The 15,628-nt window shown below is 35.2% G+C and overlaps 1 protein-coding gene across 3 annotated transcripts in view; it reads left to right on the top strand.

The window, feature by feature from the left end:
• LOC135086030 (GILT-like protein 1) overlaps positions 1 to 15,628 on the top strand; it is a 121,422-nt gene that overhangs the window by 95,231 nt on the left and 10,563 nt on the right. Inside the window, exon 1 of one of the 3 annotated variants that reach the window (XM_063980803.1) lies at positions 1,859 to 1,979. The exons of 1 other annotated variant lie outside the window; for it this stretch is intronic. Coding sequence is in view for 1 of the 2 variants with exons in the window: in XM_063980802.1 (XP_063836872.1) it covers positions 8,117 to 8,155 (39 nt within the window). In the remaining variant the exon portion in view is untranslated. Of the gene's footprint in view, positions 1 to 1,858; positions 1,980 to 8,070; positions 8,156 to 15,628 lie in introns of those variants that run through there. One more of the 3 variants, XM_063980802.1, reaches the window with a different exon arrangement.

The following is a 15,628-nucleotide window of genomic DNA, read 5'->3' on the forward strand; positions in this document are numbered from 1 at the left end:
ATGCAACTGGTTAGTTAGTAAATCACCCTAATTATTGACAGCTAGCTCACGAGATAGGCTAAAATTATAATAATTGTACAGTGTGTCTGGTCACCAGTGTCCGTCCCGTTAGGGCGCAGTACCTAATATGATCAATTTAATCGACAAATCCACTATTAAAAAATTACAGCTATTTTAATTTTTTTAGTTTCTGAGTCCGGATGGATTCATTTATTTACCAAATCTACCGATGTACAGGACCTATGAGTATAAAAGTGAATTCGTTCGATAGCTGAAAAAGTAAGCAATACGTTGTCATACTTGTCATCAAAAAGTTTACCAAAAGCTTCCATTTAAATTTCTTAGAAACACTTGAACGTAAAAAAATGATGCTTCTTTTTAGATTTTTCAATGTTACAAAAAAACTAGAAAGTTTTACATTTTTAGATGCACTAAGTCATTACATAAAAACTGATATAATACCTTGGCTTTAAATCAACTAATCTAGGTGCTAGCTACACAGGAGATGCAGCGGTGGAAAGGAGAGGTGGGATTAGTCCCGTAACTTCTACCTCACAGCTATTATACGTGTACTCAACCGCTGAGATAGTTAACAATAGAGACAATAAAATAACTGAAAGTCAGAAAGGTTCTGGAGTGAAGGCGTGGGTCATCCCTAGCTTTGTTCCTACCGTGACGAGTGGATTTTTTTCTAAAATCTCAAGATGGACTGACTAAAGATAGCAGGAAGACGCGCGTAATGGTATCATTATCTATAACTCATAGTATTTCGTGCGCTGTTGGATGACAGTTTTAAACTAGAGATGGGTAATTTTGATAATCGAATTAGAAAACACCAGTTAACGATTCTCAAGGCGATTATCGATTACATTAGATTTTAATCGGGACGAAAAATAATTAATGGCTTAAGCATCAGTATGAAGCCCATACGCACTTGTAGCACAAGTAACACGATTAGCCTCAGTCCCCTCAGTTGTGAATTCGGAATCGCCAGTTGTAATTCTAAAATCGATTCACAGAGTGAAGTAACCAACACCAAAAAACGGCAGAGCGAAGTGATTTCGAATGTTTCAACTGCTACGTTTTGTCACTTGTCTAGGAGGGATAATTTTAGTCTAAAGGAGGGGTGCTTAGATTACATTACAGGAAACGCACAATATAATAAAAGAAAATAATGTAAGTAGCTGAACCTTTTTGCTATTGAGCACCATGAAAATTTAACACAATTTAGCCGATTTGTTTATTTTCACAATCGATTCACAATGTCTATGATGAGGCGACCGCAGGAACGTCACTATTCGTTCAATCCTGTCAATGAAGTACGACATTTTCTGGTGCAGATTTTATCGCCATAAATTATGAAACTTGATAGTCATGGATTTGACTGACAGCTGTCCGTCAAATTCCCGCCCCGCACCCCTCACTGTACATATTTTGTTCGCGATGTCTGTTCTATACGTAGTAATATTACTTCAATGGCATTAAGTTGCTTACTTTGGGGCTAGCGCTGTGACTTTAGCTGGCGCTGTGTGAAATTGTCCAAACATTTATTATTATTATTATTATTCCTTTATTCATCTTACCTACTTGGCGGGAAAGTGAACAGTCGAGTATCGCTCGTCGTTCGCTAATGAGTAGGTATCATTATATCATTAAGCAAGTACATAAACTACAAACCTATCTTGCCACAGCTACTAGTGTAACAAGGCCCTTATCTATACAATGAGTAAACTAACTGCCACCGCAACAAAATGCAAAAGCACTCTAACTCGATTGTTAAACACAAACACCACCGACTCTTGAACTGACCCGGATTACAACCAGTAGTGGGCACAGATTACAAGTCTTGCTTTTCTCATGAGCCAGTCGCGAAAGAGGTTTCGTCCGTGCGCGCGTTTGTCAAAAAAAGTAAGTGTCAAGTTTTTTCGTATTTCAAGGTTGGCCCTACGCTTTTTTGCAAAGTCGACCCGTGCAACGAGGTAAGTAAGTTTTTTTATTTATTGTCCGTGAGATCGTTTTGATTGGAACCGGTCTCTTGATTGTTAATATGTAAATGGAGTAATTAATACTGGATTGAGATCAAAGGAAGTAGGTAAATAGATTGGTATCAAAAGTTTAACTTAAAAAAATGATGTATTTTTTTAATTAAATTGTAAATAAAAAAAGTTTTTTCACTTTTTAAGCACATTACCAATAGATTTTGTCGTTGAAAATTAATTTACTACGTACGCATTGCCTTATAGTTACCACAAGTTACATAAACATTTCGTAATCAACACATAAATCATGCTATAAAGATTTATAGTTACTAAACGATCTCTCAATTTTGCATTAAATCGATAAGCCTTGAAAGCAAATTGATTGACTCACATCATAGATCTCTAGAAATCTAAGAAACTGCTCAGTAGAGCGTCTAATTTTGTCGTAAAAAGTCTTAGAAACGCATATTAATTAATTTTACGTGAGCTATCAATATTTTCAGTGCGTGATGTTGATGAGATTCCGTTTTATTAATTTAGTCTTGCTCGAGTGAGCGATCTCTATGCAAAGAGCTCTCTCGCACTCGATTTTATTAAATTAATTTAAAAAATATCGAATTAACAATTCTAATCTGAGAGAAAATAGAAAAGAAAAATATATTTTACAGACAAAATAATAATAACGCACGACAACAAGAATTTGACATAATAATTTAGAGAAAAAATAAATCTATTTTGCAACGACATATAAATTGTAATGTGACATGCAATAAACGTTTTGAATTTGAATTTGAATCTATCGATACTTGATCAAACCCGAGTGCCCTAAGGGTGAGTTAACCATTAACTAATAGTATTTAAAAAATATATTTCTAAAATTAAATGTCTCCTTTAAAAAAATACAAATATTTTTCATCACATCATATTGTGTCTCTCACATCTAATAGAATTTTGTTGCGCCTAATAAACAACGATATAGGAAGTTGAATCCATCAAGTGCCACACCTGCATCTACTATTTGTTATTAAATGGCTTAATAGTCACTATTAACTGTTAATACCTCAAAGGATAGCTATTGCTAGCCTTATACCTACTACAAAGGATTATACCTCAATTATTTAAGAAACGCGCTGTTCCTAATTGGTCACTTTAGCCTGTCAAGATTACAATAAATTATCCTTGTCCTCTCGAGCAAATTGTTTGAATTGGCTATTTAAGTTATGAGCACGATACTACTTACGGACTTCATTCTGATACCTACTTCTTATATTATGACTAAGCCCTTATACGTTTAACTCAATGCGTCTGTCCATAACAAGGCAAGCAGATCGCAAGATTAATGTACCTAGTTACCTACCTATATAGAATTCCTTTAAGTGTTTTACAAAATAAATAAAGACAAGGAAATGTTGGGGCATAATAAACAATAAAAAACTACGATACAAATAAAAAAAATAAGCAAATGATACACGGAAATTTATTTACCAACTAATCTCCTCTGTGATTATTTATATTTTTTTATCATTAGGCTACATAATAATAAGCTTTGCAATACAACTAAAACAAAAAGTACGAGCTTTAGTTAACTGCTTTTTAATTTAAAAGATAGTTTTAATGAAACGATTTTCTTGACTCTTGTAGAAACAGTTTTTTTATCATACTTTGAAATTAGTAACTACGACGACTGACTCTTTCTTAAACCAAGATAATTGGGAACTTTGAAAGACATGGTCTTCCACTATTTAAAAAAACATTAAAAAACTAACGATTTCCTTCATTACTCTCAACGTTTTTATCGTTCGTAACGAACCCGCTGTGAATGGCTTAATTTAATTATTTAGTTTAATGACCATAACGACATGTTTCAACATTGCTTATTAATATTGACATTATTTTCTCAAGCTTAATAAATGTTTATGTAAAAAACAAGAACATTAAAATTGGCGTGATTATGTTTTTAGGGGATATCCACATCCTCAGTTTAGAAAAACAAGTTGTTAAAATTGGCTATCCTTTTTTAGCTTGTGAAAACTTGTTGCTAATAATATCTACGAGGTCAGCTAATGGGTTATTGGGACTCCCCCTATTTAATGAGTTTAGATATCGCCGAAGACAATAGCATACACTAGGTACACGATGCTAAACGGCTTGCATCTTCAATCATGGTATAAATCCAGTTTAAAAAAGTAATGAGAGAAAATAAACCACAAATCTACACATTAATCATCAGGATCCACTAAAGTACGCCCGTATTCACAAACGATACTTGCTTAAGTGAAGCAGAAAATCAAACGCACAGCGATGAATAGAGCTCTGTCATTGGTTCGTGTGATACCCTATGCGTCCACGCGCACTGTGAGATCTCATAGTAATGAATTCGGGCATTAGTACCGAACGACAAAACCGCCAGGCATCAAAGATTTTGTTGTGAAAACCTTGCAGCCTCCAAGGTTGAGGATAACTTACGTTAAAATCCTGGTAAGGTTACCAGGTTACTAAGTACCTACAGTGGAAGGCCCTCTGTAATTTAGATATTCAGACCTATTATGTGCCGTGAATCAAAGCCTTGATGTGAAAATCCATCCGATTCAATCCTGTAATAATTTAAATTGAAGGTTGCTTCCTATTGTCGCGTAAGGTCAATTCGTACTTGACCAAATTTCGAGCCTACCTAAAGTTTAGCCAAAAACGTGTTTGAAAATAGGATTTTGAAGTAACTGGACTACTTACAGCTTTTTAAACTTCCTGACGTTTGTAAAAGGATCAGGGTAACGTGAGAGATCTACAGCTATCCATTTACACTAAACGATTAGTAAACAAAGTCTGATTATGTGATTACATTCCATTGACCACCCACGATGATGGCATAAGCAATGGCTTGTCCGTGCATTAAAAATTCCATGTGTTAACGTCATCATCTTTTCCATTAATAACTGATCACTTTTAAAATACGATGCTTGTCCTTCGTCCTTCGCTTAATTCGGAGTAGACGACCTGCGGGGATAGGGTAGGTTATGTGGGGCTCACCAAGTCAGAAGGACAAAGGCATACCCACTAAAATGACCCCCGGTGCCCGGTGCTCTGTCATTCGCCTTAAGTGGGAAGGAACTGTAGGATTCCGGACAAAGCCTTCATTACCACAGTCAATCGGTCGATACTTGGGCCAACTGCCAATTATAATTTGTATGAAGAATTGACCGATCTAATGTGCACACTTTTATACATGACCCAACTATCGGTCGACAAATAGTCTATAGTTCTGATGCTAGGCTTATAGATGTGGGAAAACGCCCAGCTTCAACCAGTATTGTCAGCCAGCACTAGAGCTAAGTACCGTTGGTCCCTGACCGGTATCCGCTAATTATTAACGCAATCCTCGCTATTTTTAGAACCGTTAGACCACCGTGACTTACGAAAAGCCTGCGGTTTTAGACAATCCTTTATAATTTTAGGATGATAAAGTTCACTGTCAGCAGTGTTCAAAATATTGGTAAAAGAGAAACTGAATTTAAAACATCCCTGGTTACTGGTTAGGGATTTTTTAAATTCAGTTTCTCTTTTATATACCAATATTTTGAATACTGCTGACAGTGATCTTCATTTCTAACTCAAGTAATCAAAACTGAACTAACTACTTATTCCTGCTTCTCGATCTCAATTCCTAAATTATTATTTCCCTCGATGCAACTTCTGTGTATATAACCTGGATCTACTACAGCTTAACTGCAAAATAAAGCCTGCAAAAAATGCTCGGAATAACAAAAAAGTGACTGTACTTTAGAAAGTAACCTGTAGTAATACACAGTAGTACGAGTCAAGTTTCCAAGAATGTATAAAGTACTTAATAAAGAGCTTTATTGTCTCATCTTGTTGCTAACAAACTTATTACTCTATTTGTCATTAAAATGGTCATTACTACCTCTACCCTGGCGCCTAAATCAGGGTCGGATAACCGAGCATTACCCTTTAACAAACATAAATGCTCGTTAACTTATCTTCAACGTAACTCGGTCAAAGGTGTCCTGTATCAGCTGACCTCTGAGCACAAGAGATGCTGCTGTGTTGAGGGACCAATTGAGCTGGTCCAGATAATAAGGGCTCCAGACATTTGACCTGTGTGCTAAATATAAAGTGGGATCGGGTGGATGGAAGGATTGATATTGATTACTGTAACTGTGTTTTTATTGAGCTAATGCCTTTTGGGTTAGCTTCATCATCATCATTACCAGTCATTTAGTTTTCACTTCAGGAGCAACGGCTCTCTCTAATTTATTAAAGGTAAAGAGAGGAATGACAATGAGCCACACTTCCCACACTGACCAGACGGGTTGGGATAGCTAAGCTAGCTACTCTATTTTAGAAGTAGTAAATCGTACTAAACTAGGCTTTTTGTTAAAGAATTTCTTACACTAAAAAAAAGACTCAATTACATTTTTAGGATTCCGTGGCAAAAAACGGAACCCTTATAAATTCGTCATGTCTGTCTGTCCGTCCGTCTGTCCGTCCGTATGTCACAGCCATTTTTTTCCGAAACTATAAGAGCTATACTGTTGAATCTTGGTAAGTAGATGTATTCTGTGAACCGCATTAAGATTTTGATGCAAAAATAAAAAAATAATAGTAAATATTGGGGGCTCCCCATACTTAGAACTGAAACTCAACATTTTTTTTTTCATCAAACACATACGTGTGTGGTATCTATGGATAGGTCTTTAAAAATGATATCGAGGTTTCTAAAATACTTTTTTTTCTAAACCGAATAGTTTGCGTGACAGACGCTTCCAAAGTGGAAAAAAGTTGGTCCCCCCCCTCTAACTTCTAAAATAAGAAAATGAAAAACGTAAAAAAAACATAATGATGTACATTACTATAAAAACTACCAACGAAAATTGTTTCGTTTCGAGATCTAGTTAGTAGTTTTTTTTTTAATACCTCGTAAATCGTAAACCGCTTATTACCGCGTAATCTTTCTTACAAATAACTTAAATTAAAAAATAATAATTTTAATTTCATAAATCAATGGTACGGAACCCTTTGTGCGTGAGTCCGACACGCTTTTATACTTACAATCACAATTCGTCACATTCTTTTTAACTTGCTATGCTACTTGTAATGATAAAAATAACAGCGATACTCATTCGTCTTGCATTACAAAGCCTTACCTACTTTAAACTTGATATAAGCAGACTATAGCTAGTATGTAGGTACCTACCTATATTCATTGTCGGATCCAGTTCTCGATTACTATCGCAATACAGAGGCAGACACCGGTTATTTTATTACAGCAAAAAGTTTAATGGTACCTACTATTGCACTGTGTGAATTGAAAACTAGTTTAATCCCATTTTTTATCAAAATTTAGTAGGTACCTAATATTATTATACTTCTAGAAGAAAGATTTATATTTTTTGTATGTTTGTAACTAATAAATAAAAAAAACTGCTGGACCGATTAGAAAAATTGTTCCACGATTAGAATCTTAATTGTTTTTCAATGAACATGGCATTTATTTATTTTCAATTATGTATATTTTTTTTATTTTTTGTTAAAATCTATCCGTGCGAAGCCCGGGCGGGCTTTAGTTCGTAATACTATAATCAAAGATTGAATAAGTACCTAATTAAACTTTCCATAAACCAAAGGGATATTGAATCACCTACACGCATGCTCTGTATTAAATTAATCTTGTTAAAAAATATGCATTTTGTTGCTATTTACGCCAGGCGAATGTATACTTCGCCCGTTTAATATAGATTTATCAAAAGGTCATAATGTTATCTCCCTTAATGAATACTTAACGCATTTATAAGACAAACAATCGAAACAGCTGGGTTTTCTGACGAACTCGCTATCGTTTTTAAAAGTACATACTTAAACTGTATTTTTATAATATGATGACACTTTAATTAAGCAATATGCCTAACGATCAGTTGCAATCAAATCGTGTGAGTGGATGGTTTAATTTTACAATTAATACACGTGACCTTTCATAATTTTACATAAAGTCAGCAAAAAGTTTGTAGCAAATAAATATGTAACACATTTTACTTAGTTTGCTTAAGTCATTGTGATTGAATGTTTTAGAAAACAACATTGTGTATTTGTGTTAAACTACAAAATAATGTTAAATATTTAAAATGAGCGTCTGTGTATTCTTTATAAATAAAATAAGAATGGTGAGTAAAAAAGCAACTTTTTTGGGTTACTAAACTCTTGCATGCAGATTGTTTTTGACATTCCGCCATATTGATCTAATTTTATTAGGTTGGCACTGTTTTTTTATAATATAAATAATCACCAACAAGGTTTCACCGCGAACTAAATTACGAACAATAACATTTTAAAAAGTACAATGCAAAGTTTAATGTCTATGGTGATTTCATAAATAAATAAATAAATATCCACTATTGATTTAATTTAATTTTTGCAGTGATATTTCGCTTGAATCACGTCAACACGTGGTTATTTGAAAATTATGACCTTTCTGCAGTTTTTGCATAACTTTAAATTCACACGATTAATAATTAATTATTATTCACTAGGTATTCTTTGTCAGTATTGTTGTTGTACGAAAGGTCATGGTGAACTCATGTGAATATTAAAAATTCAAATCAGAACTAGGTACTTAACTATGCATACTTAGCTAGTACCTAACTAAAAAGCCAAAATATCCTATCCGATAGAAACACAATTGCATAATCAACATTTCGTAGTAAAAATATCACTCTAGGTAGGATCTAAAGTAAATTAGGAATCGAGCAATTTAGGTGTGTAAATTAAACCATCAGAGTAACTTTTGCATATAAGTCAACTTATTTTAAGACTAGCTGACCAGGCGAACTCTGTACCACCTAAGCCTAAATTCCATATAAAAACACCGTTTATTGTTATAGTTACGGACTTAGGCCCAGAACAGACGGTGAAACGCAACTGCAACAAAACTGCAACTGCTAGTTACTTTTGAGTTGCATCTAAGTTTCTGCCATAGCGTCCGTTGAGAGACCACACATGACGCGACCAGTTTAAAACTTTCAGTTTCAGTTTCATTCATCAGAAAGTTGCAGTTTCGTTGCAGTTGCGTTTCACCGTCTGTTCTGGGACTTACGGTCAGAGTTAGGTGGTGAACAATAAAATCTTACCTCTTTATAATAATATTAGTAGGTATACCTAGATTGATTAATATCTCATTGAAAGCAACTTGTCTCTAATATACTCTAATGCATTACTTTAAGTGGCCTTGCGAGGCAGCTCTGCATAACGTAATCGCTCATCAAATGAAACTTTATGACTGCACTTCGAACTATACATTTTTATTGCAAAATAACACCTATTAACAACTGTATAAGATACTAGAGTGATTGGTTTGAAGTGCGACCGTACGTACGAGCAGGGTCGGATTTAAGTGGTCTGGAGGCCTCGGAGCTCCAAAGGAGTGGCCCAATCTTCCAAATAAAATTGACAATATACATATTTGTACAAAGTACTGTAATAAAAGTAAAACGCGAAAAAAATATGAAAGGAAAAGTTTTTTTATGCATAGCAAGGCAGTTATTTGACCACAATCGCACCTGATGTTAAGTGGGATGCAGTCTAGGATGGTAACTACTATCTGCCCTGTAAGTGCCTATTCACTCTCGCCTTGAAAAGGCCCGGTTTTCTAGTTTTTTTTCCGTAGTCTATTGGGGGGCCCTCTTTTATGGAGGCTCCAGGGCTGTAGCCCCGGTTGCCCTCCCTTGAATCCGGCCCTGCGTACGAGTATTACTTAGGTAGAGTATACAGACATCTGTGTGCGTTTCATGTTGTGACACTATAATGTGTGGATATAGGCAATAGAGTGCCTACCTGACAACAAATACTTGACCGCAATAGGCGAAGACGAAAAAACAAAAACAAAAGAATGAAAATTGATGAAAATGATGAAACAAACGCGGCCGCAGATTGCAAATTTTAGACGCTCTACGGTACGTAATAGAGACTAGCGCCCATATTCACAAACATTACTATGAGGTCTCACAGTGCGCATGGACGCACAGGGTGACACACGAACCAATCACAGAGCTCTATTCAACGCTGTGCGTTCGATTTTCTGCTTCACATAAGCAAGCATCGTTTGTGTGAATACGGGCCTAGGATCATTTCCCAGGCAGGACACACTACGTAGTGCAAAATCACTTGTGTATTTATTTTGTTTTTGGATACGTTTTATGTAGGACATTCTGGCTTTACAGTCCGATAAAATTATATCGAGCTTCGAAAGAGTAAAGAAACAGAATTCTTAACTAGTTTTCGAATTAAGTAAAGTTGGTCATTGAGTAACTAGAAAAGCAGGAATAGAACCCGGAACGCATCTTGTCCGAGGTCGACCGCTATGCATTGGAGACGAGAGAACGTGCTCTGAGTTTTTTTAATAATTTTGTAAACATCATGGCCTTGGTGCTTACTGTGATGTTTTTTGATGCATTAAATTACCACAAGTAATTAGGCATTCAGTAAGTTTTTACCCGATTGCGCCAGAAAGAGGGTTATGATTTTCTAAAAATGTAATAGTTACTAGGTGTTAATAAAGTTAAATTAATATGGTGAAAGTCGCGGGAAGTGCCTGGATGCGGGCAACGCAGGACCGAAGGTCGTTATGGAAATCCTTGCGTTAGGCCTTTGTCCAGTCTGGGGGGCCTGTAGGGCTGGGGGGCCTGTAGGGCCCGCCGTGTAGGCGGGAAATCGCCGGGAGGGACTGTGGTAGTGAAGGCTTTCCACAGTTCCTTCCCACTTAAGGCGAATGACGGAGCACCGGGGTCTTTTTAGTGGGTATGCCTTTGTCCTTCTGACTTGGTGAGCCCCACATAACCTACCCTGTCCCCGGAGGATAGGTATGCAATTCAATGCATTTTTTCCCCGATAAAAAAAAAGGCCTTTGTCCAGCCGTGGAAGTCATTTCTGAAAGGAAAGAACTTTTGTACTTTACAAGAAAAGTGAAAATTAATGTTTCTTTACGCCTTTGTGTCTGTAGTAAAACGGCCAAGCTAATAATTTTGATAGACGTGGAGTTTGTGGAAGGCTTGTAGAGCTATAGATGACTTAAATTATCAAATAACTAGCTAACCCGGTGAACTTCGTACCGCCTATGTTTATCATGAATAATGTAGAATAAGAATGGTAAAAGATTTTTTCAAATCGGTCCAGTAATTTCAAAGCTTATTCAAAACAAACAATCAAACGACGGCCCTACTGAATCCACTCTCAAGTAATTAATTCAAAACAATTTAAGTAATACGTTTTTATCATGTTAATGTGATGGTCATTTAACCAGCGATTGAGTCATTATTTTCCAGGTAACGTGTCAGGTATGACATTATTGTAATTATACTCGTGCAGGTATTTCAAATGTTTGAAGTAGCACAAGCTTTTGTAGAATTGTAGTTTACAAATTCATTACAGTTTAGAGAATTCTTGTAAAACGAATCGATACTTTAATGAACGAACAGTGAACGAGCGCAACTTTACGTTTTTTGCCAAACTGACACTCTACATAGTACACTCTACAATAGTACTGGTAGAGAATGCCTTATGTTTATTTATGGCATTAATTTCGCCTTATTTTTTTTATTTTTCTTTATTAAGGAAACAAACAGCATGAGATACATGTGAACTTAAAAAATAAAAACAGTACAGTAGCCTTATGTACCAATTTATATGGCATTAACATAAGAGTCGATGATGTTCTCCTGAAGTAGTGGTAGGGCAAGCAATATTTGGGACGTGTTCTATGTGCCTTGAAAAAGGTCTACGTATAAAATACATATTTTAATGACACAATGGTTTTTAATTTCCATGGAGAGGGAAAGAACCGTAGCTACCTAAGTATTATTATTTAGTTACGCTTTCTTATCGCAGTACCAACTTCATAATCGAATCATTTTCTTTTTGTACGTTATGCAATAAGTTCCATAGCTGGGCACCGTTAATCAAATAGTTAACTTCGTTAATCGTTAAACCGTTAATAAAAAAATTAACTTCGTTAAACGTTAAAACGTTACATTTAGTAAGATTTAACGCAAGTTAACGTTAATCGTTAATCCGTTAACACATGTTTAAAACGAAAAAAGTAATTGTATGCAAGGTTCAAATCATTTCGAAAGCAAATCAGCTTTTATGGTATAACGTAAGCCTAACTTTTACGGTGGCTTTTTCTGTATATTTGTTACGGTTAATGTGATGAATTGAAAATTATGAATAATCGCCGGTTATTATGAATAATTACCGACAGGCGAAGTAAAAATGATAAATTAATCACATTTATCAGTGATTATTTCATAATGTATCCTTAGTACTAACGAATATCATAAAAAGTAAAAAAACTAAAACCCAACTACGACAAAAAACGACGCTGAAAAAGTATAAAACAAGATTTTCAGAATACTAAACTGAACAAAGTTGCTAATGTAGTTGCATAGTAATTTTCATCTTTGGAAAACCGCAGTCACACGTTGTCAAAGTGCTACGGTAGGTAGGTATATGTAACGTGTGACTACGCCTTTCCAAACATGAAAATTACTATGCAACTACATTAGCAACTTTGTTCAGTTTAGTATTCTGAAAATCTTGTTTTATAGTTTTTCATTGTTGGGGGAGGCCTATGTTCAGCAGTGGACGTCCTATGGCTGAGATGATGATGAGTTTTTCAGCGTCGTTTTTTGTCGTAGTTGGGTTTTAGTTTTTTTACTTTTTATTATTTTTTTGTAATATTTTGGTGATAAAGTGTATTTGTGAAAACAAAAGTTAAATTGATGAACTAATAAGTAGTAAAGAAGCTATGAACGAAAAGATGTGAATTATATGCAATTAGCCCATGAATACAGGTAAAGTCACAAGCAAATGCTACTAATATATATATATTCAAAATGTACAGTCACGGAATGAAAAGGTTCGTCAGTTTTCAAATTGATTCCTTCAACGAATCGCGAGCACATATTACCTTTTGAAACTATGTAACAGAATAATCTCGAGTTAGAGAAAATAATCTTTAACTGTTCGCCAGTAAAGTTCAAAATTATTCAGATCAAAGTTGTTTGACGATTTAACTTGTCAAGAAGATTATTATGATTGATAAACTAAAACCTTCTTGTTGGTTCAACCTGCCATTATCTATTAAATAAAAAAAAACTACATTTTGTAACATTGCACTGATGGGATAGAAAAATAAACAAGCAAAACCTTATTCGTTAGCAAACGTCATATTTATTTAAATGTTAGCAGCACTGTTTCTTGCACGGTTATGTTGGCAGGTTTGACTCTTACACTACCTAGTGCAAGCGAAAACCGACACTAAGGTGACGAACCTTTTCATTCCGCGACTGTACAAGTAAAGCGCTTTCAAATGATACCAAACACGGCATATTTATCTTAACTTTATTTTCTTACTCTGTATGTTTTGTCCGCTAGAGGGCGCCACATTAGATTTTGTGAAACCCCATATAGCCTATAACCAGCGGACAATTAAGACGCTTCTAATGATATGTCATTTGTCGAATTCTGATAAGTAGTTTAGAAGTTACGAGGGTACACATGAACATACATACATACATACATACATAGCCTGTCAAAATCATAACCCTCCTTTTGCTTTGCCGTAGTCGGGTAAAAATAGAACACCGGCTCGTGTACAACGCTCATGTACGTACAGCCTCACACTTTAAACGTTTTGATATCATATTTTAATCTAAGCCGCCTATTTAGTTTTATACACACATAAATGATCTCATATTAATCACATTTACCAAATCATGTGGTAATTATTCATAATAACCGGCGATTATTCATAATTTTTACATTTATCACTTTAACCGTAACATATTCAATAGACTGTAATTCTACTTACGTTATAGGTACCATAAATTCTGATTTTTATGTATAATATTTGGGCAATGATTAGAAGTTCATCAGCCACACAGTTTTGACAGTTCCAACTCCTTGCCAGACAGTTTTTTTAGGATAGGTGCCAAAGCAACGATGACCCAAACTTCATAATCCACCAACATTCTAACCTGTATTGGGAGCATACGCTGACAAACTTTCAGCTTTTATAAAATGACGTAGGTCTGGCCTTCACCAGCTCTTAGTCTATAGTATCTCAATCTCAGAGCCTTGGTTTAATTACAATACAATTTAGCACCAAAGTGCTCGAAAAGACAAATCCAACGAACCCAAATTCGATGCGATGCCGCCGTTTCATTTAGGAGTTCCTATGCCCACCTCCTGACTCCTACATCAGACCAGCTTAATGGTACCATAACATTGCATTTTCATCGTACTTACATAAGTGTACCAAATTTCAGCTCTATCGGTTGAGAACTGGTCTTAAATCAGTTGCAAGATTTGTCCCACACATACTAACAAGTGAAGTCAATATAAAGCTTGTAAATAATTAAAAAAAATGCATTTTTTATATCGTTTCGTTCTGGTTACAAAAACTGTTGTTTTGGGTTCTGGAAGTTCTGGAAGCCCGAACGTACTTGTCAGAACGCGTTTTTAGGGTTCCGTAGTCCTGACAAGGAACCCTTATAGTTTCGATATGTCTGTCTGTCTATCCGAGGTTTTGCTTGGAAACTATTGTCACTTGAGAGCTGTAATTTTGTGGAGGTATGTATATTAATCAGGCCGACAAAACGGTAAAATAAAATTTTGAAAAAAAAAAATTTTTTTTAGGGTAGCTCCCCTACATGTGAAATGGGGATGATTTTTTTTTCATCTTCTACCCCATTGTGTGGGGTATCATTGGATAGGTCAAAAAATGACTAAGGGGTTTCTAAGACTATTTTTCGTTTTAGGGATCGGTTTGCAAAATATTTAAGTTTAAAGTGCCAATTTTTGTTCGAGTAGGGCGTCCCCCCCCCCCCCCCCTCTAAAAACTAAACTGTTGGCTTTAAGAATCTAGTAAAATTCGTAAAGGTACTGCTTTTCATGAACTTTCAAGGAAAACTGTAGCGGTTAAGATACATCAGTTAGATTAAGAGTAATAGTCATTTAACTCATGTATTATAAAATTCCTTAACTAGTGAAAATTCCTTAGAAGAAAATATTAAAAGCGACTTTAGATGAAGTAATTGCTTGCTTCTGAAATATATTGTGTTAATGACGGACAACTACGGAACCCTACACTGCGCGTGGCACGACACGCACTTGGCTAATTTTTATTCTAGTGTTTTTCAGCGTGCCTGCTGTATCTTTTTGGTAAATAGTAGGTACTGGATTAACGATTAACGGACTTAGGATAATTTAACGGAAGTTAACGAGTCCGTTAACATTTTTTAAAGTTAACTTAAAAGTTAATCCGTTAATAGAAATGTTAACTTCGTTAATTAACGATTAACGGATTAACGAGTTAATGCCCAGCTATGATAAGTTCTTTTACTTAAATTAGATCTTTATATTATTATTATATCTGTGAAATAACCCTCCTTCTGACGCAGTCGGGTAAAAAGAATATAATCACATACCTAAGCTCGTAACTTATAAAAATTGATATGCCAGCTATAATTTATAAAAACAGCTGGCTCTCGATATCTCTTAAATTCTAATAAACCATTAACTCTACCTACTTCAATATCAAATATCAATTGAATACAACATTCAGGAACTTCGGGTTCTACTCT

Source organism: Ostrinia nubilalis, chromosome 30 (genome assembly GCF_963855985.1).
Source record: "Ostrinia nubilalis chromosome 30, ilOstNubi1.1, whole genome shotgun sequence".
Taxonomy (NCBI): domain Eukaryota; kingdom Metazoa; phylum Arthropoda; class Insecta; order Lepidoptera; family Crambidae; genus Ostrinia; species Ostrinia nubilalis.